This window comes from Nomascus leucogenys, chromosome 21 (assembly GCF_006542625.1).
Source record: "Nomascus leucogenys isolate Asia chromosome 21, Asia_NLE_v1, whole genome shotgun sequence".
Taxonomy (NCBI): domain Eukaryota; kingdom Metazoa; phylum Chordata; class Mammalia; order Primates; family Hylobatidae; genus Nomascus; species Nomascus leucogenys.
The window spans coordinates 22,364,288-22,391,180 of record NC_044401.1 but is presented as its reverse complement, the minus strand read 5'-3'; the positions used below and the strand labels follow the sequence as shown (position 1 = coordinate 22,391,180).

The 26,893-nt window shown below is 38.5% G+C and overlaps 1 protein-coding gene across 1 annotated transcript in view; it reads right to left on the bottom strand.

Moving 5' to 3' along the window:
• Positions 1-26,893, bottom strand: part of DCBLD2 (discoidin, CUB and LCCL domain containing 2) — a 103,713-nt gene that overhangs the window by 35,374 nt on the left and 41,446 nt on the right. Inside the window, exon 3 of the mRNA XM_003261722.4 lies at positions 19,630-19,767. Within this exon, the coding sequence (XP_003261770.2) occupies positions 19,630-19,767 (138 nt within the window). The remainder of the gene's footprint in view (positions 1-19,629; positions 19,768-26,893) is intronic.

Genomic DNA, 26,893 nt, shown 5'->3' with positions numbered 1-26,893 from the left:
AATGATTCCTCCAATTCATAAGCATGGCATGTTTTTCCATTTGTTTGTGTCATCTCTGATTTCTTCGAGCAGTGTTTTGTAACTCCTGTTGTAGAGATCATTCACCTCCCTGGTTAGCTGCATTCCTAGGTATTTTATTCTTTTTGTGGCAATTGTGAATGGGATTGTGTTCTTGATTTGGCTCTTGGCTTGACTGTTTTTGGTGTATAGAAATGCTAGTAACTTTTTTTTTTTTTGAGATGGAGTCTTGCTCAGTTGCCCAGGCTGGAGTTCAGTGCAGTGGCATGATCTTGGCTCACTGCAACCTCCGCCTCCCAGGTAGCTGGGATTACAGGCACACGCCACCATGCCGAGCTAATTTTTTTTTTTTTTTTTTTTTTTGGTATTTTTAGTAGAGATGGGGTTTCATCATGTCGGCCAGGCTCATCATGAACTCCTGACCTCAAGTGATCCACCCACCTTGGCCTCCAAAGTGCCGGGATTATAGGCATGAGCCACCACTCTTGGCTTTTCTCTCTTCTTTACTAATCTAGCTGGTGGCCTATCATTAATTTTTTTTCAAAAAACCAATTCTCTGATTTGTTGATCTTTTGAATGTTTTTCTGCATCTCACTCTCCTTCAGGTTGAGCTCTGATTTTGGTTATAAGTATTCTGCTAGCTTTAAGGTTGGTTTGCTCTTACTTTTCTAGTTCTTTTAGTTGTGATGTTAGGTTAATTTGAGATCTAACTTTTTGATGTGGGCATTTAGTGCTATAAATTTCTCTTGTAACAATGCCTTAGCTGTGTCCCAGAGATTCTGGAATTTTGTATCTTTGTTCTCAGTAGTTTCAAAGAACTTCTTGATTTTTGCCTTAATTTCATTATTTACTCCAAAGTTATTCTGGAGCATCTCCATGTAATTGCATGGTTTTGAGCCATTTTTTTCAGTTTTGATTTCTATTTTTATTGCACTGTGGTCTGAGAGTGTGTCTGGTATGGTTTTGGTTCTTTTGCATCTGCTGATTGTTTTGTGTCCGATTATGTGGTCATTTTTAGAGTATGTGTCATGTGGCGATCAGAAGAATGTATTTTCTATTGTCTTTGGGTGGAGAGTTCTGTAGAGGTCTATCAGATACATTTGGTCCAGTGTTGGAGTTTAAGTCCTGAATATCTTTGTTAATTTTCTGCTTAGATGATCTGTCTAATACTGTCAGTGGAGTGTTAAAGTCTCCCACTATTATTGTGTGGGAGCCTAAGTCTCTTTTTAGGTTTCTAAGAACTTGCTTTATGAATCTGGGTGCTCCTGTGTTGAGTGCATATATATTTAGAATAGTTAGATCTTTCTGTTGAATTGAATGCTTTACATTACGTAATGCCCTTGTCTTTTTTGAGCTGTGTTGGTTTAAAGTCTGTTTTGTCTGAAATTAGGGTTGCAATGCCTGTATTTTTCTGATTTCCATTTGCTTGTTAGATTTTCCTCCATCCCTTTATTTTGAGCCTATGGATGTCATTGCATGTGAGATGGGTCTCCTGAAGATGGCATATCATTGGGTCTTGCTTTTTTATTCAGCATGCCACTCTATGCCTTTTTAAATAGGGCATTTAGGCCATTTACATTCAAGGTTAGTATTGATATGTGTGCATATGATCCCGTCATTGTGTTGTTAGCTGATTATTATGCTGGCTTGTTTGTGTGGTTCCTTTATACTGTCACTGGTGTGTGTATTTGAGTGTATTTTCCTAGTGGTGTTTTAATGGTTTTTCTTTTCCATATTTAGTGCTAGCTTCAAGATGTTTTGGAAGGTGGGTCTGGTGGTAATGAACTCACTTAGCATTTGCTTATCTGAAAAGAATCTTATTTCTCCTATGCTGAGGAAGCTTAAGTTTGGCTGGTTATGAAATTCTTGAAGATTTTTTTTCTTTAAGAATGTCAAATATAGGTCCCCAATCTCTTCCATTTTGCAGGGTTTCAGCTAAGAGGTCTGTTGCTAGCCTGATGGGGTTCCCTTTGTTGGTGACCTACCCTTTCTCTCTAGCTGCCTTTAACATTCTTTTATTTTGACATTGGAAAATCTGATGATTATGTGTCTTGGGGAGATCTTGTGTAGAATCTTGCAGGTGTTCTCTGTATTTCCTGAATTTGACTGTTGGCCTCTCCAGCGAGGCTGGGGAAGTTTTCATGGATGATATCCTGAAATATGTTTTCCAAGTTGTTTGCTTTCTCCCCATCCAATTCAGGGATATCAATGATTTGCAGATTTGGCCTTTTTATATAATCTCTTATTTCTTAAAGGTTTTATTCATTCCTTTTCATTCTTTTTTTCTTTACTTTTGTCTGACTCTCTTATTTCAGAGAACCAGTCTTCAAGTTCCAAGATTCTTTCCTCAGCTTGGTCTATTCTGCTGTTAATACTTGCAATTGGGTTGTGAAATTCTTGTAGTGTGTTTTTCAGCTCTATCAGGTCAGTTAGATTATTTTTTGCACTGGCTATTTTATCTGTCAGCTCCTGTATTGTTTTATTGTTAATTCTTAGTTTCCTTGAATTGGGTTTTGCCATTCTCCTGAATCTCGATGCTCTTCATTCCTGTGCATATTCTGAATTTTATTTGTCATTTTAGCCAACTCAGCCTGGTTAAGAACCCTCACTGGTGAACTACTGCAATCGTTAGGAGGACATAAGACACTCTGGCCATTTGAATTGCTGAAGTTCTTGTGTTAGTTCTTTCTCATCTCAGTGTGTAGGTGTTCCTTTAACAGCTGGGCTGCCTCTAATTGAAGTGGTCAGGTGGGGGCACAGTGGTTGTGCTGGAGTCCCAGGTCAGGCAGCCCTGTCCAGTGAGGAGAAATGAGGACCGATCTACATGGAGAACCGTCTGACCACTTTTCTGTGAGCTGGGTACTGTGCTGGGGGTTCAGACCAGCCTTCAGTCCCATGGACTCTCCAGAGCCTGGAAACAGCAAAGGTGAGGGTTGCAAGGCAGGAAAGATGGAAACACCACCCTCCCACTGGGAGCTCTGTCCCAGGTTGCTGCAGAGCTGCTACTGGCTCCAAAGTCCCAGTGAAGGGAGGCTGGAAACCCAAGCCTGGAGGACTTGCCCAGTGAGGAGATATGTGAGTGGGGACCCACGTAAGAAACAGTCTGGCCACCTTTCCAATGACTACTGCAGTAAACTAGGGGCCTGCTCTGGTCCCCAGTCACCTCGGATTTTCCAGCATCACTTCCCTGGGCGGGGGAGGCTCCTCTGGCCCTCTGTCGTTCCTAAGTGGGTGGTTGTCCTGCTTTGCTTTTTTCCATTCTCTGTGAGTAGAGTTGTTTTCTTGATGAATCCCAGTTTGTGTACCTGGGTGTTCCAGTTGAAGTGCTATATTTACTTGCCCCTTCTATTTCTTTCCATGAAGGTGGCACACACTAGCTGTTTTTAGTTGGTCACCTTGGCCAACCCCCCTGAATTGTATATTTTAAATAGGGGAATTGTATGGTATGTGAATTATAACTTAATAAGACTGCTATAAAATAAAAAGAAACTATCATAGAATAACAATGTCCTTTCATATGTAGCATATCTGTATTGATGGGTGAAATAAAGCCTAGTAAAAGAGCCAGGGCTGGCAGTTTGTTCATTCATTCATTCAGCATATATTTAATAAGCATGTATTACGACCAGGTGTCATTCTAGGCACCAGAGATAAAACAAAGAACAACCAGATAAAAATTCCTTCGTATAGGGAGTATACCTCTGGGTGGGGTGGGGGGAGGTAAAAGACAATATTAGTAAGAAAAAAATACTGTGTTAGAATGTGTATTGTACTTTAGAAAAATGAAGAGAACAAGGAAGTTTTAAAAAGTTAGGGAGTTACAATTTTAAGTACAGTGGTCAGATCAGGCATCACTGTGAAGATGACATTTAGTAAAACTCTAAAATTGGTGAGGGAGTGAGGTGTGAGGTATTTGAATCTGAGAATAGGTAGTGGGAATCAAAGGCCCTGTATGGAAATGTGCTCAGCATGTTTGAGGCCACAGCAGACAAGTAAAAGATGAAGTCAGATGAGTAATGGGAAGCTGAATGCTAGAGCATCTTGGAGATAAGGGTAGTTGGTAGAGTGAGATGAAACTTTCACTTTAATAAGATCACACTGACCACTGAATTCAGAGTAGATTGAAGGGGAAAATGGCAAAAACAAAGGTAAGAAATTAATTGCCGTAATTGAGGTAAAAGTTGGAATCTGAAATAGAGTGGTAGTAGTAGAGCTGTTAAGATGTAGTCAGATTCTGGTACATGTACATATATATTCGAAGAATTGGCAGCTGAATATGAAGCTTGAGAAAAAAAGAGGAGTCAAAGATACACTAAAGTTTCTGGACTGAGCAACTTAAAAGATGAACTTACTACACGTGAAGTGCTTAGATTATAATAAATACTGAGAAAACACTTATCTTGCTGGATCCACTTTAATGTGTACTATAATACTAGAAAAATCAGTGATATGTTCAAAGTACCGGGCAGTATATAATTTACATTTCTTTTTCCTTGCCCTGTCGCCCAGGCTACAGTGCAGTGGCACGATCCTAGCTCACTGCAGCCTCAAGTTCCTGGTCTCAAGCAATCCTCCACCTCAGCCTCCCAAGTAGCTAAAACTATAGGTGTGTGCCACCACACCCAACTAATTTTTTAAATTGTTGGCAAAGATGGGGGTCTCACTACCTTTCTGGTCTGGAACTCCCAGCCTCAAGCAATCCTCCCACCTCAACCTCCCAAACTGTTGAGAAGACATGGGTGAGCCACCACGCCTGGTATTCGCTACGTTTTAAACTGACAGCCTCTGCATAGAATTTTATTCTGGTGATTTTAATCAAACAATACATACAAATGACTATAACACATTACTGCACAAAGTATCACATATATGGTACACTTCATTTGGGTGTTGTAGATAACAGCGATGGCAGTAGTAAACAGAATGCCCTCAGGGATTCTGCTGAAGCAAACTGGCATTCCCTCTTTTTCTGGATAGCCCCCAAAAGAGCATCTTCAGTGTTGAATATACACTAGTCTTCACAGTAGAGTTTAACCCAAAGGAAGTATAACCATAGTATCTATAAAAAGAGTTTCTATCCTTCCCCATTACCTGCCTTCCCTAATCCTAGACAGCTGTTCAGAGGAGGCAGATCTCAGATGGGGCTCTGAAGGCAGGATAATGTGATTGTGACAAAGAGCAGGAGAGAATACAAATGTGAAGGCAAGCCAATAATCAAGAACAGCCTGAGGAAACTCAGGTTTTCTGAAGACACCAACATCAGATTTTCTAAGACAGTTGCAAACTTAGTTAGCTATATTATCTGCCATAATTGATATATACATTTAAAAAAAAAATAAAGTACAATTAAAAACATTTTCAACACATAATAACTGCAAAGGCTAGGGAACTTTGTAACTGTTGCACGAAATATTTAAACTTGAAATCTTATGTTGACCCATATATAATACCATGAAAATATATTTTATGTTAACAAATGAATCAAAAAATATCAGCACATTGGTTACTATCATAGAAATATTTTTGATTGACAGTGTTGGCTATTTCTGAGATTGCAGGGTTGCAAAATATATTTATTTAGATTTTCCTTCAATTAATACTGTTTTGTGTTCTTGACTGAATTGGAAAAAGACCCTCAGTAGTGTTAGTAGCCATAACTTACCACAATATAGTTGGTATAAAGCCGACTATATTTGCTGTAAACATTTTTGCACAGTTGAACTCAAGTGCCTATATTTATTCTAACTCAAGAAAGTGGCCGGGCACAGTGGCTCATGCCTGTAATCCCAGCACTTTGGGAGGCCGAGGCAGGCGGATCACGAAGTCAGGAGTTCGAGACCATCCTGGCTAACACGGTGAAACCCCATCTCTACCAAAAAAAAAAAAAAAAAAAAAATACAAAAAATTAGCCAGGCATGGTGGCACGTGCCTGTAGTCCCAGCTACTTGGGAGGCTGAGGCAGGAGAATCGCTTGAACCCGGGAGGTAGAGGTTGCAGTGAGCTGAGATCGCACCACTGTACTCCAGCCCAGGTGATAGAGCAAGACTCTGTCTCAAAAAAGAAAGCATAGAAGTACTATTCCTAAGTTACTGTATTATTTACTAGAAATAAGAAAATATAGGCAGAAAAAAGAAAATGTACACCTATACATTATTCTCTCTTATGTGATCTAAAATTATTTAAATAACCAATTTCCCAGAGCCTTAAACAATATGTGGTCTTGCTTTCATAGTTCTCATCTTGTCAACAGCCTTGCATCGTAGATATATAAACAGCTACTCTGTTCAAGTGCTAAAGGATGTAGGATAAGCCTGGTCTTCTGCTAAATTCTCCTGACAATATTATTGTGTGGTCCTAAGACTAATTCCTTGCTTCTATTATAGGAATCTGGCATTGATTTTTAGCATCTGCAATTCTGTTAAGAGAAATTTACATATATAGTATAGTACAACATAATGTATAGTGATTCAGAGCCAATTAACATTTACTAAGTACCAGACACTATACTAGGTATTTTACCTCTTCTCTCCTTTTACATACTGAGAGTGGAGACTAAACCTTATGTTTCTCTTAGGAATATAACAATGTCATCTATGAAAGCAGGGTCCACAGTAGAAGCCCGGAAAAAATTTTCTCAGATGAAAATAATTAATGCTTTCTTATGGATGATATAAAGCATAGCTCAGTTGCCTAAGCAATAAACTATGTAGTCAAACAGGCTATAAGCTACATATGGTTAACTGGATCAAATCAAACTCCTTATCTAAATCTCCATACACTAAAAAATGAATACAAACATTAAAATATAGCATAATTATTTTGTGACCTACACAGTATCTAGGAAGCTAATAAATACATTAGTATTTATCAACAGTGAAGGATAGAGCCACTGTACAGCACAGGACAGCACAAACACATACGTAGTCTCTTCTCAGCACTCCTAATATGCCAAAAAAAATTAAACACATAGAAAACATTAAAATCATTAAGATGCTCTTCAGGTTTATCTATCAGCTTGGAATAAACTCTATCCTGTAATGTGAACTGCCTCTTCAGGTTAACACCATCTTAACAGATTGTTTAAATTCTCTTTCTCTGCAAAATTGGTAACACTTTGTTCGTCAGCACCTTTGTTCTACAAATTGACACCAAACTACAAATATTCTTCTGCGTGTTAATTATATTATACACACAAACATTATACATACTCATTTGTGTGAAAATAAAAGGCATATCTAAAGATAGGAATGTAAACTGAAACTTCATTAATAAAATCTTACTAAGTTTAATAGTATCAGAGTTTTAAAAGTTTGCCAGATACAGAAACCAAAATTTGGAACCCAATATAAAAATAACAAATAGGAACCTAGCCAATTGTAGTACTGGAAACAAAACAGATTCTATAAAATTACTGTACGGTTAAGAAGGCAAACAATCTAAGGAATTCACACTCTATTTTCAAAGCCGAAAACATTCCATGCAGGAAAAAAATAACCAGTTACAGAAATTTGGACTCTGCTAGAAAGGAATTATCTAGTCAGACCTACGTTTCATTTGCAAACTGATATAATCTGATGTAAGAATGAAAAAATGGCAAATATTTGCAAGAATGATGTGGTTAAAAAATGCAGCAAATATTTTTTATACTATTGGTGTTAATTCTAAAAATAATCCATCATATAGCAACGATAATCTTGTTAAATGGGAATATTTTCCAGGCTCAGCTATTCACAAGTCTTAAGTGCACTGTCATCAGATTCTAAGGGGTGGCAGACAATGAATGAACATGTGTTTATGAGTTCCAATTAAGAACTATATTAATATCTACATTATTTCACATGAAATTTTAAACTATTTACTATTTCTCCCCTCCAAAATAAAGGCAAACTTTAGACTGACCACTACAAAATTACGAGTTGTTGGAATCTAAAGTAGTAAGATTCAGTATTATGTTTTAAGTGACAATTTCATGTTCTCCAAAAAGAATACCAGGATCACCACTTTCCAATCATGCATGTACACACACACACACACACACACACACCCCAATTATGGTACATATGAATAAATGCTGCCTTGAAGGACTTGAAGCTTTCAATGCAAATGTATATATTTCTTCTGAGTCCACTGTTTTATAACTACAACTTAAAAAATCATCACCCAGGACCATTCTACAAATGTCCAGTTCCTCCTAGAAACTGGTCATTGTTGAACAGATTCAAAAACAGAAATTTAGATCATCTATAAAATTCATTTTATTTTTCAATTCCAATGACAACCACTGTTTTTAAATCTACTTTTCAGAATAAAATGTCAGTAGCATTTATTATTATTATTATTATTATTATTATTATTGTTATTATTTTGGGACAGAGTTTCATTCTTGTTGCCTAGGTTGGAGTGCAGTAATGCAATCTTGGCTCAGTGCAACCTCCGCCTCCCAGGTACAAACGATTCTCCTGCCTCAGCCTCCTGAGTAGCTGGGATTACAGGCACCCACCACCATGCCCGGCTAATTTTTTGTATTTTTAGTAAAGACAGGTTTTCATCATGTTGGCCAGGCTCGTCTCGAACTACTGACCTCAGATGACCCACCCGCCTCGGCCTCCCAAAGTGCTGGGATTACAAGCGTGAACCACCGGGTCTGGCCACATTTATTATTATACTAAATTAAAAGATCTGAGTTACCTGAGTCTGGACCTTAGTGTGGTAGGTTCTGCCTCACTCAGTAACACCAGCAGTAACTCAGGAGTTTCTATAGAACTTCTAAACAGGGGTTGCCAATATAAAAGTCCAAGATACCACAAAGGTCCACATACATGTTCAAATTTTCAGAAAGTCCAGCTGTGGTAGATGAAAACTGATTAATAGTATTTATTATAGTTCACTATCTGGAGAATAGACTATTAGAGAGAATACCTATTATGAGGAATACAGATGTGGTTGTTTGTATAAGGAAGTATTTAGTGGCTGCTTCTGTGGAACGGTTGAAATTTGTTGAGATTATGCTACCTTAGAGTAGAAATATTAGTCCTCTAATAGTTGTTGGAAGTCTTGATTCATATTTCTATATATCAAATTGCTTGAGGAAATGGGAACTTTTCCTTTCACTATCTTTCAAAAATGAGGTTTATAGGTGAAAATGGAAAGAGATAACTGGTAATGAAAAAAAGCTGAAAACTATTGCTCAAAGATCATTAAAAATAGCAGAGAGGGGGGAAGAAAGCTTTATTAAAAATTTAATGAAAACTAGAAATGAAGGTGGAAGAGGACTCCAGGCAGACAGCCCAAGATACAACCCAGGCATTACTGTATTTCAGAGCTTTACCCAAGAGGGCTTCCTAATGCTCAAAGACTCTTTCTAGAGCTTAAATTCCACCAAGATAAACTCTAATTCATTGAAATGTTCCCTGTAGAAGATATGTCTGACTCTACAGTCTTACAAACTGGCATAATTCTAGTTACATTTATAACGAGACCTCTTAATTCAATCATCTCTGCTTTGGCTCCTCGGACAGCCTCTTAATGGGCCTCTCTACATTTATTCTTACTTTTATTTGACCCGCTCTTCACAGAGCAGGGAAGATTGCATAAACAAAAACATAAATCCAGTCACACCACTTCTCTGTTCTTAACAGCTTCCATGCACTCTTAGGACAAAGCTCCAACCCTTACATTTTCTGTAAGGTTCAGAATAATGAAACCTACTCACCCCCAACCCAATCTACTCCAGCTACTCTGGCTTTCTTTTCCAGTTCTCCCAGAGCTCTTCTCTACCATCAGGTTTTTGCACCTGCTGTTCCCTTCTGTAGAATGTTTTTCCTTCCTTGCCTGCCTGGAAACTCCAAACCTTCACTTCTCAGCTTAAAAGTGACTTCCTCAGGAAAACTCTGCTTTTTATCAATCTTCCACTCTCCACACATCTCTGGCCCCTATCATTTGGTGATTCTTTCACCATACTTTATTTCAAAATTGCAATTAAGTATTCGTTTAATGTATTTTTCCAACCCTACACTGCAAGGCCCATGAAGGTGTGATTGTGTCTTATTTACTGCTGTTTCCTTGGTGCCAAGTATAGGGCAGGAAATAAGGAATCAAAAGGAATAGATTTTTATAATGGGTTCTTGCACAAGGTAATGAGAATTAGCCTATCTCACGCAAAATCATGACTCTATCAACAACACATACTATAACACAGGTCATCTTGAGAGCCTAACAAATGAAGTAGCTGATGAAGCAATATTTTTCACAATCTCTTCATTCCCAAATACTCTAAATCTTCAACTAGACTTCTAGGCTAGGGACATGTAGCTAGGTTCCTTGAAAATATTTATGGAATTCATTGTGGCAGTTAAGTTTCCTGGATAAAAACACACTGAGGACCTCAACTAAAGCCAAGCAACCTTCAAATTAATAAGTCATTATAAGAAATTGTGATCAAAAAGCCACCCAAGAAGAAGTAATAAGAAATTCAACCAGTGTTCTCTTGAATATAGTTCAGGCAATTCATTCTAGTTCAGATAAAATAAATGCTTGATGGATGGGATAAAGACATGCAAAAAATAATATGATTTCAGGAGCTGTTAAATGAGATTTCCCAAGATGATTATGACTTTGGAAAGTTTTAGTATCAAGAAATTCCTGATTAAGGTGGTTGTTTCAAAAATCTTTGGAAGCAGTTTTTTGAGCCAAGATGGCTGAATAGCAACAGCTCCGGTCTCCAGCTCCCAGCCCCAGCGACACAGAAGACCGGTGATTTCTGCATTTCTGCTTGAGGTACCGGTTTCATCTCACTAGGGAGTGCCTAACAGTGGGTGCAGGACAGTCGGTGAAGCGCACTGCGCGCGAGCCGAAGCAGGGCGAGGCATTGACTCACTCGGGAAGCGCAAGGGGTCAGGGAGTTCCCTTTCCTAGTCAAAGAAAGGGGAAGCAGACGGCACCTGGAATATCGGGTCAGTCCCACCCTAACTGCGCTTTTCCAACGGGCCTGGAAAACGGCACACTAGGAGATTGTGTCCCGCACCTGGCTCGGAGGGTCCTATGCCCACGGAGTCTCGCTGATTGCTAGCACAGCAGTCTGAGATCAAGCTGCAGGCGGCAGCGAGGCTGGGGGAGGGGCGCCCGCCATTGCCCAGGCTTGCTTAGGTAAACAAAGCAGCCAGGAAGCTCGAACTGGGTGGAGCCCACCACAGCTCAAGCAGGCCTGCCTGTCTCTGTAGGCTCCACCTCTGGGGGCAGGGCACAGACAAACAAAAACTCTGCAAGAACTTCCACAGACTTAAATGTCCCTGTCTGACTGACAGCTTTGAAGAGAGTAGTGGTTCTCCCAGCACGCAGCTGGAGATCTGAGAACGGTCAGACTGCCTCCTAAAGCGGGTCCCTCACCCCTGAGCAGCCTAACTGGGAGGCACCCCCCAGTAGGGACAGACTGACACCTCATTCAACCCGGTACTTCTCTGAGACAAAACTTTCAGAGGAACTATCAGACAGCTGAATTTGTGGTCTCACGAAAATCCGCTGTTCTGCAGCCACCGCTGCTGACACCCAGCCAAACAGGGTCTGGAGTGCACCTCTAGTAAACTCCAACAGACCAGCAGCTGAGGGTCCTGTCTGGTAGAAGGAAAACTAACAAACAGAAAGGACATCCACACCAAAAACCCATCTGTACATCACCATCATCAAAGACAAAAAGTAGATAAAACCACAAAGATGGGGAAAAAACAGACCAAAAAAACTGGAAACTCTAAAAAACAGAGCACCTCTCCTCCTCCAAAGGAACGCAGTTCCTCACCAGCAACGGAACAAAGCTGGATGGAGGATGACTTTGATGAGTTGAGAGAAGAAGGCTTCAGACGATCAAACTACTCTGAGCTACGAGAGGAAATTCAAAACAACAGCAAAGAAGTTAAAAACTTTGAAAAAAAAATTAGAAGAATGGATAACTAGAATAACCAATGGAGAGAAGGGCTTCAAGGAGCCGATGGAGGTGAAAGCCAAGTTTCGAGAACTACGCGAAGATTGCAGAAGCCTCAGTAGCAGATGCGACCAACTGGAAGAAAGGGTATCGCTGATGGAAGATGAAATGAATGAAATGAAAAGAGAAGGGAAGTTTAGAGAAAAAAGGATAAAAAGAAATGAACAAAGCCTCCAAGAAATTTGGGACTATGTGAAAAGACCAAACCTACGTCTGATTGGTGTACCTGAAAATGATGGGGAGAATGGAACCAAGTTGGAAAACACTCTGCAAGATATTATCCAGGAGAACTTCCCCAATCTAGCAAGGCAGGCCAGCATTCAGATTCAGGAAATACAGAGAACGCCACAAAGATACTCCTCGAGAAGGGCAACTCCAAGGCACATTATTGTCAGATTCACCAAAGTTGAAATGAAAGAAAAAATGTTAAGGGCAGCCAGAGAGAAAGGTCGGGTTACCCACAAAGGGAAGCCCATCAGACTAACAGCTGATCTCTCAGCAGAAACTCTACAAGCCAGAAGAGAGTGGGGGCCGATATTCACCATTCTTAAAGAAAAGAATTTTCAACCCAGAATCTCCTATCCCGCCAAACTAAGCTTCATAAGTGAAGGAGAAATAAAACACTTTACAGACAAGCAAACGCTGAGTGATTTTGTCACCACCAGGCCTGCCCTAAAAGAGCTCCTGAAGGAAGCACTAAACATGGAAAGGAACAACCGGTACCAGCCACTGCAAAAACATGCCAAATTGTAAAGACCATCGAGACTAGGAAGAAACTATAGCAACCAACGAGCAAAATAACCAACTAACATCATAATGACAGGATCAGATTCACACATAACAATATTAACGTTAAATGTAAATGGGCTAAATGCTCCAATCAAAAGACACAGACTGGCAAACTGGATAAGGAGTCAGGACCCATCAGTGTGCTGTATTCAGGAAACCCATCTCACGTGCAGAGACACACATAGACTCAAAATAAAGGGATGGAGGAAGATCTATCAAGCAACTGGAAAACAAAAAAAGGCAGGGGTTGCAATCCTGGTCTCTGATAAAATAGACTTTAAACCAACAAAGATCAAAAGAGACAAAGAAGGCCATTACATAATGGTAAAGGGATCAATTCATCAAGAAGAGCTAACTATCCTAAATATATATGCACCCAACACAGGAGCACCCAGATTCATAAAGCAAGTCCTGAGTGACCTACAAAGGGACTTAAACTCCCACACAATAATAATGGGAGATTTTAACACCCCACTGTCAGCATTAGACAGATCAGCGAGACAGAAAGTTAACAAGGATATCCAGGAATTGAACTCAGCTCTACATAAAGTGGACCTAATAGACATCTACAGAACTCTCCACCCCAAGTCAACAGAATATACATTTTTTTCAGCACCACACCACACCTATTCCAAAATTGACCACATAGTTGGAAGTAAAGCTCTCCTCAGCAAATGTAAAAGAACAGAAATTATAACAAACTGTCTCTCAGACCACAGTGCAATCAAACTAGAACTCAGGATTAAGAAACTCACTCAAAACCGCTCTACTACATGGAAACTGAACAACCTGCTCCTGAATGACTATGGGTACATAATGAAATGAAGGCAGAAATAAAGATGTTCTTTGAAACCAACGAGAACAAAGACACAACATACCAGAATCTCTGGGACACATTCAAAGCAGTGTGTAGAGGGAAATTTATAGCACTAAATGCCCACAAGAGAAAGCAGGAAAGATCCAAAATTGACTCCCTAACATCACAATTAAAAGAACTAGAAAAGCAAGAGCAAACACATTCAAAAGCTAGCAGAAGGCTAGAAATAACTAAAATCAGAGCAGAACTGAAGGAAATAGAGACACAAAAAACCCTTCAAAAAATTAATGAATCCAGGAGCTGGTTTTTTGAAAAGATCAACAAAATTGATGGACCGCTAGCAAGACTAATAAAGAAGAAAAGAGAGAAGAATCAAATAGATGCAATAAGAAACGAAAAAGGGGATATCACCACCGATCCCACAGAAATACAATCTACCATCAGAGAATACTACAAACACCTCTATGCAAATAAACTAGAAAATCTAGAAGAAATGGATAAATTCCTCGACAAATACACCCTCCCAAGACTAAACCAGGAAGAAGTTGAATCTCTGAATAGACCAATAACAGGTTCTGAAATTGTGGCAATAATCAATAGCTTACCAACCAAAAAGAGTCCAGGACCTGATGGATTCACAGCTGAATTCTACCAGAGGTACAAGGAGGAACTGGTACCATTCCTTCTGAAACTATTCCAATCGATAGAAAAAGAGGGAATCCTCCCTAACACATTTTACGAAGCCAGCATCGTCCTGATACCAAAACCTGGCAGAGACTTAACCAAAAAAGAGAATTTCAGACCAATATCCTTGATGAACATTGATGCAAAAATCCTCAATAAAATACTGGCAAACCGAATCCAGCAGCACATCAAAAAGCTTATCCACCATGATCAAGTGGGCTTCATCCCTGGGATGCAAGGCTGGTTCAACATACGCAAATCAATAAATGTAATCCAGCATATAAACAGAACCAAAGACAAAAACCACATGATTATCTCAATAGATGCAGAAAAGGCCTTTGACAAAATTCAACAACTCTTCATGCTAAAAACTCTCAATAAATTAGGTATTGATGGGACGTATCTCAAAATAATAAGAGCTATCTATGACAAACCCACAGCCAATATCATACTGAATGGGCAAAAACTGGAAGCATTCCCTCTGAAAACTGGCACAAGACAGGGATGCCCTCTCTCACCGCTCCTATTCAACATAGTGCTGGAAGTTCTGGCCAGGGCAATGAGGCAGGAGAAGGAAATAAAGGGTATTCAATTAGGAAAAGAGGAAGTCAAATTGTCCCTGTTTGCAGATGACATGATTGTATATCTAGAAAACCCCATTGTCTCAGCCCAAAATCTCCTTAAGCTGATTAGCAACTTCAGCGAAGTCTCAGGATACAAAATTAATGTACAAAAATCACAAGCATTCTTGTACACCAATCACAGACAAACAGAGAGCCAAATCATGAGTGAACTCCCATTCACAATTGCTTCAAAGAGAATAAAATACCTAGGAATCCAACTTACAAGGGATGTGAAGGACCTCTTCAAGGAGAACTACAAACCACTGCTCAATGAAATAAAAGAGGATACAAACAAATGGAAGAACATTCCATGCTCATGGATTGGAAGAATCAATATCGTGAAAATGGCCATACTGCCCAAGGTAATTTATAGATTCAATGCCATCCCCATCAAGCTACCAATGACTTTCTTCACAGAATTGGAAAAAACTACTCTAAAGTTCATATGGAACCAAAAAAGAGCCCGCATCGCCAAGTCAATCCTAAGCCAAAAGAACAAAGCTGGAGGCATCACGCTACCTGACTTTAAACTATACTACAAGGCTACAGTAACCAAAACAGCATGGTACTGGTACCACAACAGAGACATAGATCAATGGAACAGAACAGAGCCCTCAGAAATGATGCCGCATAGCTACAACTATCTGATCTTTGACAAACCTGACAAAAACAAGAAATGGGGAAAGGATTCCCTATTTAATAAATGGTGCTGGGAAAACTGGCTAGCCATATGTAGAAAGCTGAAATTGGATCCCTTCCTTACACCTTATACAAAAATTAATTCAAGATGGATTAAAGACTTATATGTTAGACCTAAAACCATTAAAATCCTACAAGAAAACCTAGGCAATACCATTCAGGACATAGGCATGGGAAAGGACTTCATGTCTAAAACACCAAAAGCAATGGCAACAAAAGCCAAAATCGACAAATGGGATCTCATTAAACTAAAGAGCTTCTGCACAGCAAAAGAAACTATCATCAGAGTGAACAGGCAACCTACAAAATGGGAGAAAATTTTTGCAACCTACTCATCTGACAAAGGGTTAATATCCAGAATCTACAATGAACTCAAACAAATTTACAAGAAAAAAACAAACAACCCCATCAAAAAGTGGGCAGAGGACATGAACAGACACTTCTCAAAAGAAGACATTTATGCAGCCAAAAAACACATGAAGAAATGCTCATCATCACTGGCCATCACAGAAATGCAAATCAAAACCACAGTGAGATACCATCTCACGCCAGTTAGAATGGCCATCATTAAAAAATCAGGAAACAACAGGTGCTGGAGAGGATGTGGAGAAATAGGAACACTTTTACACTGTTGGTGGGACTGTAAACTAGTTCAACCATTGTGGAAGTCAGTGTGGCGATTCCTCAGGGATCTAGAACTAGAAATACCATTTGACCCAGCCATCCCATTACTGGGTATATACCCAAAGGACTATAAATCATGCTGCTGTAAAGACACATGCACACGTATGTTTATTGCGGCACTATTCACAATAGCAAAGACTTGGAACCAACCCAAATGTCCAACAACGATAGACTGGATTAAGAAAATGTGGCACATATACACCATGGAATACTATGCAGCCATAAAAAATGATGAGTTCGTGTCCTTTGTAGGGACATGGATGAAACTGGAAAACATCATTCTCAGTAAACTATCGCAAGGACAAAAAACCAAACACCGCATGTTCTCTCTCATAGGTGGGAATTGAACAATGAGAACTCTTGGACACAGGAAGGGGATCATCACACTCCGGGGACTGTTATGGGGTGGGGGGAGGGGGGAGGGACAGCATTAGGAGATACACCTAATGCTAAATGACGAGTTAATGGGTGCAGGAAATCAACATGGCACATGGATACATATGTAACAAACCTGCACATTGTGCCCATGTACCCTAAAAACCTAAAGTATAATTAAAAAAAAAAAAATCTTTGGAAGCTAAGATTCATCTAAAATAGAATATAGCCATGTGAAATTTGGTAGAGAGGTTTGTAAGCTACACAACATACTGATTCTTTTATCTGATGTCATAGCCAATTCTTAAGTAAATTTAATGCAGGATATTAAGGTTTCTGTGGGCCAAAAAGCCTCATAATTTAAATATCTAATATAAGAACCTTTTTTAAAAAAAAGAGGATACTTATTTTCCAGAAACCTTCAACTTGATAAATAACAGAGAAAAGCAAAAATATGAATCAAAATAAATAATTTAACCTGATATTAACATTAAGAAACTTAAGGAAAATAAGAAGCAAATTAACTTTTCTATCCTCTCACCTATCAACCCAAGACTTTCAATAAGTAAAACTTAAAGGACGGTAATCCATTATCATCTCACTCGTGTTCTCTACATTACTCTTTCAGTGGTAGGGGTGGGGAACACGTGTATGCATGTGTACAGTGGTAGAAGGGGGGAAACTAACATTGTATGTGTCTGCTATGTCATGAGCCTACAAACAGTACACGTTTTTATTAGATTCAGTCCTCACAACGAATCCATTCAAAGATACAACTCACAGCGGTGAAATGACTGGCCAGAGGTTAGCCAGCTAGCACGTGGCAGAGGCAGGGATATCAACAGTCCTTTCCACAACATCACATTGCCTAAGTTTTCCTGGTTCTGTCGAAAATATTAATTGTTCATTTGGCATAATGTTTCTAGTTCTTTTCTATTATTTCATCCAAATGAATTTTCCTTCTTGTTTACCATGAAAGATTTTGTTAGCCTTCACACCTTGCCCTATCGCTTATAAACTAAGGAAAGGCAGGTTTCTCCACACAGAACAGCTCTCTCCTCTATCACTTTCTATATGAAACTTTCAATAAGACATATCGTGTTTATCTCAAGCCCACCATAGCTGAGGAGGAATTGCTTGCTTTCCCCTATAATTCCCAGTGCCCAGCATTCTCACAACTAGGAGGTTCTTGAGAATCTCCTCATTTATACATTATGAAGTAAAAGCCAATTTAAACTTTTAAATGGTAACTTAATTCAATGCTGAATATCAAAATAATCAACTTTTAAAAATTTAAATGATTGTTTTGATCTATTCTTCTACTAGCAACACTTATTAAACTTTCTCATCATGGTACCCCTATATAGCAGGGGGAAATGAACACATCCCACAGCAGCTAAAACATGTGAGAGAGTTCATGCAGGTCTTGCATTTTATCTTAGAGATTCAGGCAAATTTTGGATTCTATTCTATTTAATAATCTTTTGTTTTTAAACTTTTAAGTTTGGGGTACATGTGCAGGTTTGTTCCATAAGTAAGCTTGTGTCATGGGGGCTTGTTTTCAGATTATTTGATCATCCAGGTATTAAGCCTGGTATCCATTAGTTATTTTTCCTGATCCTCTCCCACCTCCCACCCTCCCAAAAGCCCCAGTGTGTGTTGTTCCCCTCTATATGTCCATGTGTTTTCATAATTTAGCTCCTAAGTGAAAATATGCAGTATTTGGTTTTCTGTTCCTGAATTAATTAGTTTGCTAAAGATAACGGCTTCCAGCTCCATCCATGTCCCTACAAAGAACATCTCGTTCTTTTTCATGGCTGCATATTATTCCATGGTATACATGTACAAAACTTTCTTTATCCAGTCTATCACTGATGGGCATTTAAGGTGATTCTAAGTCTTTGCTATTGAATAGCGGTGCAATGAACATACACATGCATATGTCTTTATGACAGAATAATTTATATTCGTTTGGGTATATATCCAGTAATGGGATTGCTGGGTTGAATGGTATTTCTGCCTTTAGGTCTTTGAGGAATTGCCACACTGTCTTCCACAATGGCTGAACTGACTTACATTCCCACAAACAGTGTATACTGTTTCTTTTTCTCCACAACCTCACCAGCATCTGAATAACCTTGTTCTTAATTGTCCCCCTTTATACCACATTTTCCTCCTAAACATTAGCAATTTAGAAATACCCCATGTTTATTTCATGCTGTCTCAGCACTCCTCAGGTACTCCTGGGGATGTGAGATCTTATTCTTTGAAAATAACGGTAGTATGGTCTTTAACACAGCACTATGAAGTGGTAAACTGTGAATAATAATGTTTTACATTGATATAAAACATTTCAATAATTCATAAATTTTAAAAATGTTATTATAGGCCGGGTGCACTGGCTCACACCTGTAATCCCAGCACTTTGGGAGGCCGAGCCAGGCGGATCACCTGGGGTCAGGAGTTCGAGACCAGCCTGGCCAACATGTAGAAACCCCACCTCTATTAAAAATACAAAATTAGCTGGGCATGGTGGCGCATGCCTGTAATCCCAGCTACTGGGGAGGCTGGGACAGGAGAATCGCTTGAATCCGGGAGGTGGAGGTTGTGGTGAGCCAAGATCGCACCACTGCACTCCAGCCTGGGCAACAAGAGCAAAATTCTGTCTCAAAAAAAAAAAAAAAAAAAAAGTTATTATAGCTCATGTTCCAATCTTATAAAAATAAAAAAAATCAGTATTTCAGCAATATTTCCTTTACTAAGGAAAGGGAAGTAACGTTTATGTACTTTTATTTTTGGAACTTTGAAACTGATCTCACCTTATTTGTCAAATTTATATATGTGCTATTAATTGTTCAGTCTTTCTGCTCTATTCTAATTTCAGAAAACAGGTACTTAAAAAAAGCATTTTATTTTTGTTGTTAAAATTACAAACTGTAGGAGCCATTGCATAAGGTGAAAATTACCTTGTTTATCTATAACAGAGTATGAGGCCAAAAATCCGCGTCCAGAAACATGGATTCCACTCATGAACAGCAATGTGATTTCATTGCCTTTTGATTCAATTGAATGGTTCATTTGCAACCCCAGACCACAGTATTTGCCTAGGAATGAAAGAAAAGCAGATTATTTGGTGTGACTCTCATGAAGTCAATAATATTTGCAATGTAGATAACAGAATCAGAATAATATACCAAGCTGGCTATTAAATTAGCATAGAATAATAACTAAAATGTTTAATGATTACAAATCATATTGCTCTGGAGGAAAAAAATGACAAGTAATGTCTATTCAAATGATTCAAAAGGAAAAGCAGTACATGCATCACTGAACTTATAAAGATTAATTTCCTGTGAAAGACATGTATACTCTTTCAAAACAATAATGAGGGACTAAAAAAAAAATTAACAAAATATTTCATCCAGGCAGGTGGCTCACAAATAAATTGATGGTTAATTAGCAGTATTCTTAACGTGCTTCCCTTAAATCCCTTAGATTCCAGCCTCAGGTCATCCCTCAAGCCTTTTTCTGGACCTACTCAATTTTACTTCTGAGGGTTGTTGGATTTCTAGTTAATCTCTTTAGGTGATCATATCTGATCCCATGGCTTTAACTATGATCTGACAACTCACAAGCTTAACCTTCCATCCACAGCTTTTTCCTTGAATGTCAGATGCATATATAAAACTGTGTGCCTAAATTTAATCCTTTAATGTCTATCAGAGGGGTGCTCCATCTTTTGGCCTCCCTGGGCCACAATGGAAAAAGCATTGTCTTGGGCCACACATAACGACAGCTTTTGGGTACAATCAATCAACCAATAAACAAACATAAATAAATAAATCACAAAGAAATCTCATGTTTTAAGAAAGTTTATGAATTTCTGTTGGGCCGCATTCAAAGCTGTCCTGGGCCGCATGCGGCCTGCAAGCCACAGGTTGGACAAGCTTGGCCTATCAGATACATAAAAAATAACATATCCTCAGTACAGATCTAAGATACTAAGATAAAAAGGAAGAAGAAAAATTAAAGCAAGACACACACTAATAAATAATAAAAATAGATTTTCTTATGTGCTTGGTAACTTGTGTAAGAAAGCCTGAATAACGACTTCCAAAAATGTTTTAAGCTATGGCAACATCACTTGAATAAGAGTAATGTGGACTTCCAAGGATATCATTTTCAAGGATGATACTTGATCTTATGAGTAGCGAATTCTAAGGAACTGACAAACAAAACAAAAAAAACCTCTCTAGAACTAGTAAAGAAACTTAGCTAAGTCACAGGATCCATATACAAAAATCAACTGCATTTCCATATATGCTAGTGCAATCTGAAATGAAATCTTTAAAACTCCATCCATAATAGCAACAAAAAAGTTAAAAAACTTAGGAATAAAATTGCTTTAAAAAGTTCAAAATCAGCATACCTCAAAATAATAAGAGCTATTTATGACAAACCCACAGCCAATATCATACTGAATGGGCAAAAACTGGAAGCATTCCCTTTGAAAACCTGCACAAGACAAGTATGCCCTCTCTCACCACTCCTATTAACATAGTATTGGAAGTTCTGGTCAGGGCAATCAGGCAAGAGAAAGAAATAAAGGGTATTCAAACAGGAAGAGAGGAAGTAAAATTGTCTTTGTTTGCAGATGACATGACTGTGTATTTAGAAAACCCCATTGTCTCAGCCCAAAATCTCCTTAAGCTGATAGACAACTTCAGCAAAGTCTCAGGATACAAAATCAACGTGAAAAAATCACAAGCATTCCTATACAACAACAACAGAGAGCCAAATCATGAGAGAACTCCCATTCACAATTGCTACAAAGAGAATAAAATACCTAGGAATACAACTTACAAGGGATGTGAAGGACCTCTTCAAGGAGAACTACAAACCACTGCTCAAGGAAATAAGAGAGGATACAAATGGAAAAACATTCCATGCTCGTGGATAGGAAGAATCAATATCATGAAAATGGCCATAATGCCCACATGTATAGATTCAGTGCTATCCCCATCAAGCTACCATTGACTTTCTTCACAGAATTTGAAAAAACTACTTTAAATTACATATGGAACCAAAAAAGAATCCACGTAGCCAAGACATTCCTAAGCAAAAAGAACAAAGCTGGAGGCATCACGCTACCTGACTTCAAACTATACAAGGCTACAGTAACCAAAACAGCATGGTACTGGTACCAAAACAGGTACGTAGACCAATGGAACAGAACAGAGTCCTCAGAAGTGACACTACACATCTACAACCGTTTGATCTTTGACAAATCTGACAAAAACAAGCAGTGGGGAAAGGGTTCCCTATTTAATAAATGCTGTTGGGAAAACTGGCTAGCTAGCCATATATAGAAAACTGAAACCGGGCCCCTTCCTTACACCTTATATAAAAATTAAGATGGATTAAACCATAAACGTAAGACCTAAAACCATAAAAACCTAAAAGAAAACCTAGGCAATATCATTCAGGACATAGGCATGGGCCAAGACTTCATGACTAAAACACCAAAAGCAATGGCAACAAAAGCCAAAACTGACAAATGGAATCTAATTAAACAAAAAGGCTGTACCAATTTATTCCCCCTCTCCCCAGCAGTATTGGTGATCAAGAAACTGGTAACTTGTTATTTTCTTGATTAACTTTTCCAATGTGTGTTTACTTGTAAAATTTCCTCTAGTATGTGATCTTTTAATGCTTCTAGGATCTATCCTTCCTTCCTCCCTCCCTCCCTCTCCCCCCTCCCTCTCTCTCTCTTTCTTTAACGGAGTCTCACTCTGTCACCCAGGTCGGAGTACAGTGGTGTGATCTTGGCTCACTGCAACCTCTGCCTCCCGGGTTCAAGCAATTCTCCTGTCTCAGCCTCCCAAGTAGCTGGAATTACAGGCGCACACCAACATGCCCGGCTAATTTTTGTATTTTTATTAGAGACAGGGTTTCACCATATTTGCCAGGCTGGTCTTGAACTCCTGACCTGCGGTGATCCACCCACCTCGGCCTCCCAAAGTGATGGGATTACAGGTGTGAGCCACCGAACCTGGCCTTCTAGGGTATTTCTTACCAGGATTCCCTGTCAGTCTGTCAGTTTTATTTTTAACTTCTTTTATGTTACATATATGGCAAAAGGGAGATTTTTCTACTCAGAAAATGGGCCTGAACTAATCAGGTAGGCCCATTAAAAGCACATTGTTTTCTCAGGTTGCAGAATTGGAAATAAGAGAGACACATGCCAGGTGGCCTGGAAGAATGCAAACATCTATGTAGCAACTTGCCTAACAGGGCCATTGCAAGTCGCCTCTAGAAAATTAGAGCAGTCCTTGGCCAACAGTTACCAGGAAAATGGGGACCTCAGTTTTACAACTGCAATGAACTGAATTCTACCAACAACTAGTACACTTGGAAGAGAACTGTGAGCCCCAGATGAGAAACATATTCCCAGCTAACACCTTAATTTCAGCCTGGTGGGACCCCGAGCAGAGAATTCAGTCATGCCATGCAATGCCCAGACTTCAGATCCATGGAAACTGAGATGATAAAACTGTGCTGTTTTAAGTTGCTAGGCTTGTGACAATTTATTATGAAGCAAAATAAAACAATACAACCAGGAATTTAGTGTACAGTCCAAGAATATTGTGCTTTTGGATAATTGAATTTGATAGAGGTATGGAGGAGAAGTTAGAATTGATGGCTCAGAGCCTGAATCGGCCCACAGGCCTCTTGGTCTATACAGTTCTGGGCTATACTCTCCTTCAAAAATGTTTAAATTAGGTGTTAAAGTTTTCAAAATCTGGAAACTTAACATAAATTCTGAATTTCCAACTTCTCTTGAAAAATCACAAGGAAAAAAGGAAATCTAGGCCAGTTTTCTAAGTGGTTGTCCTTAAGTAGCAGCTATCCCCTTTGAAAAAGAAAGTCACACTCCAGTTTGCCACAGCCCTATCACTCCACAATGCCCCCAGTCCTGAAGCTCAGCTATCATTTATCATCATGGCTATGCTGTTATTCTTCATATGCCTAGGCCATTTCACTCCTTTATTTCATCTGTCTAGACCCTGTTGGCAGTGAGTTTGTAGCCAATTGTACAGAGCACAGAGACCTTATGGTCACCATGCCTCTTCTGATGTCCACATCAACCACAGTAGATGAAGAACAGCAATAAATTAAGCTCTAGAAGATGTTAAATGGAAACATTCTGTATTCAAAAGAGGGGAGATAGTGCATCTGACTCTGATAAACCAGAAGTATAGTTAATATTGTTACAAAACTTGAGAAATCTTATTTATGTTCTCAATTAAATGGAAGCTCATTCAACTTCCTGAGGTGTGCCACGGAACAGTGCTCTCCTTAGGAATCTGCAACTTGGAAGGATGAATCAGAGGGTAGAGAATTACTTGCTGGAAAAAAAGCACATCAGCTCTGTCCACTTTCAGTAGAGGGAAATGAAGCTTGCTTAAAGAGCATCAGTCCTAATTTACAAACTTATTTATGTACAGGTTTTTTTTTTTTTTTTTTTTTTTTTTTTTTTTTTTTTGTAACTAGTATAGAGCATCTCCAGTCTCAAAAACAAAATTTGGAATTCTCAAAGGAACTCATTTATTGAAACCCTGAGTATCCAGGCACTAAGCCAGGCAGGAACTGGGGATTCGGTGACGGAATGAGAGGCAGTGATGCCCTCAGAAAGCTTAGTGTAGTGGGACAAATCAAATGTACAGTTGAATCCTCTAAGGTACAGAAGAGGCCATTATAGCGCCTGAACAATGTTTACCATAGATGCTATCATTAAATAATTTCCATCAGTAGTTTCTTTAAAAAGTCTGGCTTTGAGGACCATTGTCTTATGCTTGGTGGGCCAGAGTGAGGTGGAGGTGTACAAATTAACCCCCTGACTTGGAGTGGTTGAGTGCTCTCTTTTTGAATGTCTAAAATGTCTTCCCATAATCATTTCTCTTATACTGTGAATAAGGTGTCCTTTTGGCTGGATTTAGCCTTAGTTTTAGCCGCTTCAGCAAAGACTTGCCTGCAGAAGATAATGATAGGAAGGTATAGTTCTAATTTCTTTTTAAACAATTAGACTATTGGGTATATATTTAAAACGGGACATAACAGATATTTACTAGGTTTAAAAGGGATTTAGCAATATTACTAAAAATGAATTTGCCTCTCCTTCTAAAATATAGTGGTTTTAGAAAAGTATTTTAAATTATGTTTTTCTATTAACATATCAGTCATTGTACATCTTGATTTTAGAAAAGTGGCTATTTTGGTGTTATTCTTCTTAAGCAGCAGATCTGATATCTGCACATTTTAAAGTGTATAAATGCTGCAAGGGAAAAATGTACCTTGACACTTTGACTCCTACCTCACACAACACAGATAAAAATCAATTCCGGATGGATTGAGGATAATATTAGAAACAAATCCAATAAGGCTTTAAGTAGAAAACTTTGAGAACAGCTTCACAACCTAGAAATGGGCAAAAATTTCTTAAATACAAAAAGTACTAACCATAAAATAATTAGTAAATGCAAACTACCTAAAATTAATGTCTATTTATCATAAGATACCAGTAAGGGAGTAAAATGGCAGCCCATAGCAATGGAGAAATGGAGAAAATATGTGTACTACATCTAAAAAGAACCCATTACCCGAATATATACAGAACTCCAACAAATGAATAAGAAAAAGATCTCCCAATAGAGAATATGCACGAAAATGTAAACAGATTCTTTATAAACAAAGATATTCAAATGGATAATAAATGTATGAAAAAAGCACAATATCATCAGCTATCAAGGAAATACAAAGCAAACTATGTATAACGTGCCATCAGTACACACACAAGAACAGTTATCATGGAGAAAAGCAGAGAATGGTAACTGGAACTCTTATATACTGGTAGTGGGTATAAAATAGTACAGCCACAAAAACATTTGGCAATAACTGCTAAAGCTGAACATATGCAACCCAGTGACCCAGCAATTCCTCTTCTACATATAGAAATGTGTACTTACATACATCTTCAACATAAAAAAGTGTCAGTTTTACTACACTCACACCAACATAACATTAAAATTTTAATATTTTTTATGAATTCAAAAGTCAGGAAAAAAATGTAGTTTTAAAACTTTGCATTTCTTTGATTGTAAGCATAGTTGCCTCCTCTAAAATCCTTTCAGAACTGTAGCTCAGACAAAAGAGCACATAGGTTTTTACCACTATCTACAATGGTAACCAAACGGGTCTTGATAGAAAAATTTATAGCATTCAGATGGGCTAAAATATTCATAAGGTAAAATCAAAATTCCCCATCAAAATTTTCCAAGTGGGCTTTCCTTCTCTCTTATGAAACTTCTACTTTAGTAAAGGACTTTAAGAGTTATCTTTTGGAAAACAAGCCAACTCTGTAAAGAAGAGAGCTTCACATTCTATTTCTTAATAAAACATCTTGAAAAGGTAGTGATTCAAGGTCCTAGCACTAAGTTGACAGATTCTTTCAGTATAGCTGGCAGTTTCTCACGCCAAGTATGCTAATACAAAAAGCAATGAGTCATAATAATGTGAAGACTTCAGCAAAACCAGATGTGGTGCCAAGCATCACAGATGAGACACTCATAGAATATCAAGAACTTTCTTTAAAGCTTTTCTGAAAAAATATACTCTTCACTACTTAGGAGATAAACCACTGCAAACTGCCAGCCCTATCCACAGAAATACAGAGGTACAATGTTAATCTACTTAAAAATACACAGTATAAAAAGAAAACAAAAAATGGGAGTCCCTAAAATTTAGTTTATGAAAACCCTCTCCCCCCTATAAAAACAGTGACAGAAGGAAACTACAGCACAACACTCCAAAGTTAATTAAATGTCCTCAAACATTTGGGATACGATAAAACATCTTGAAGCATAAATTCAGAAACTAGGGGCAGAAATGGACGAAAAAGTAGAAAGAAATGAGAGTTGGTTGACCTCAGGAAAGAAATACAAGAAAAAGACAAAAGTACACCAAAAATGAAGAATTAAGACCACATCATAAAGTGCACAAGCAATTACAGATTCTAATGAAAACATAAGGAACGTTGAAAAGAAGAAAAAAAACAGACTAAAAAGAATATTTAAAAAGCAAAAAGGATCAGGGAGAATGTGGCTGAAATGAAAGGGGATATAATGGCAAAGACTCAACCGACATATACGTGTGTCCGTAATTGGTGGGTTC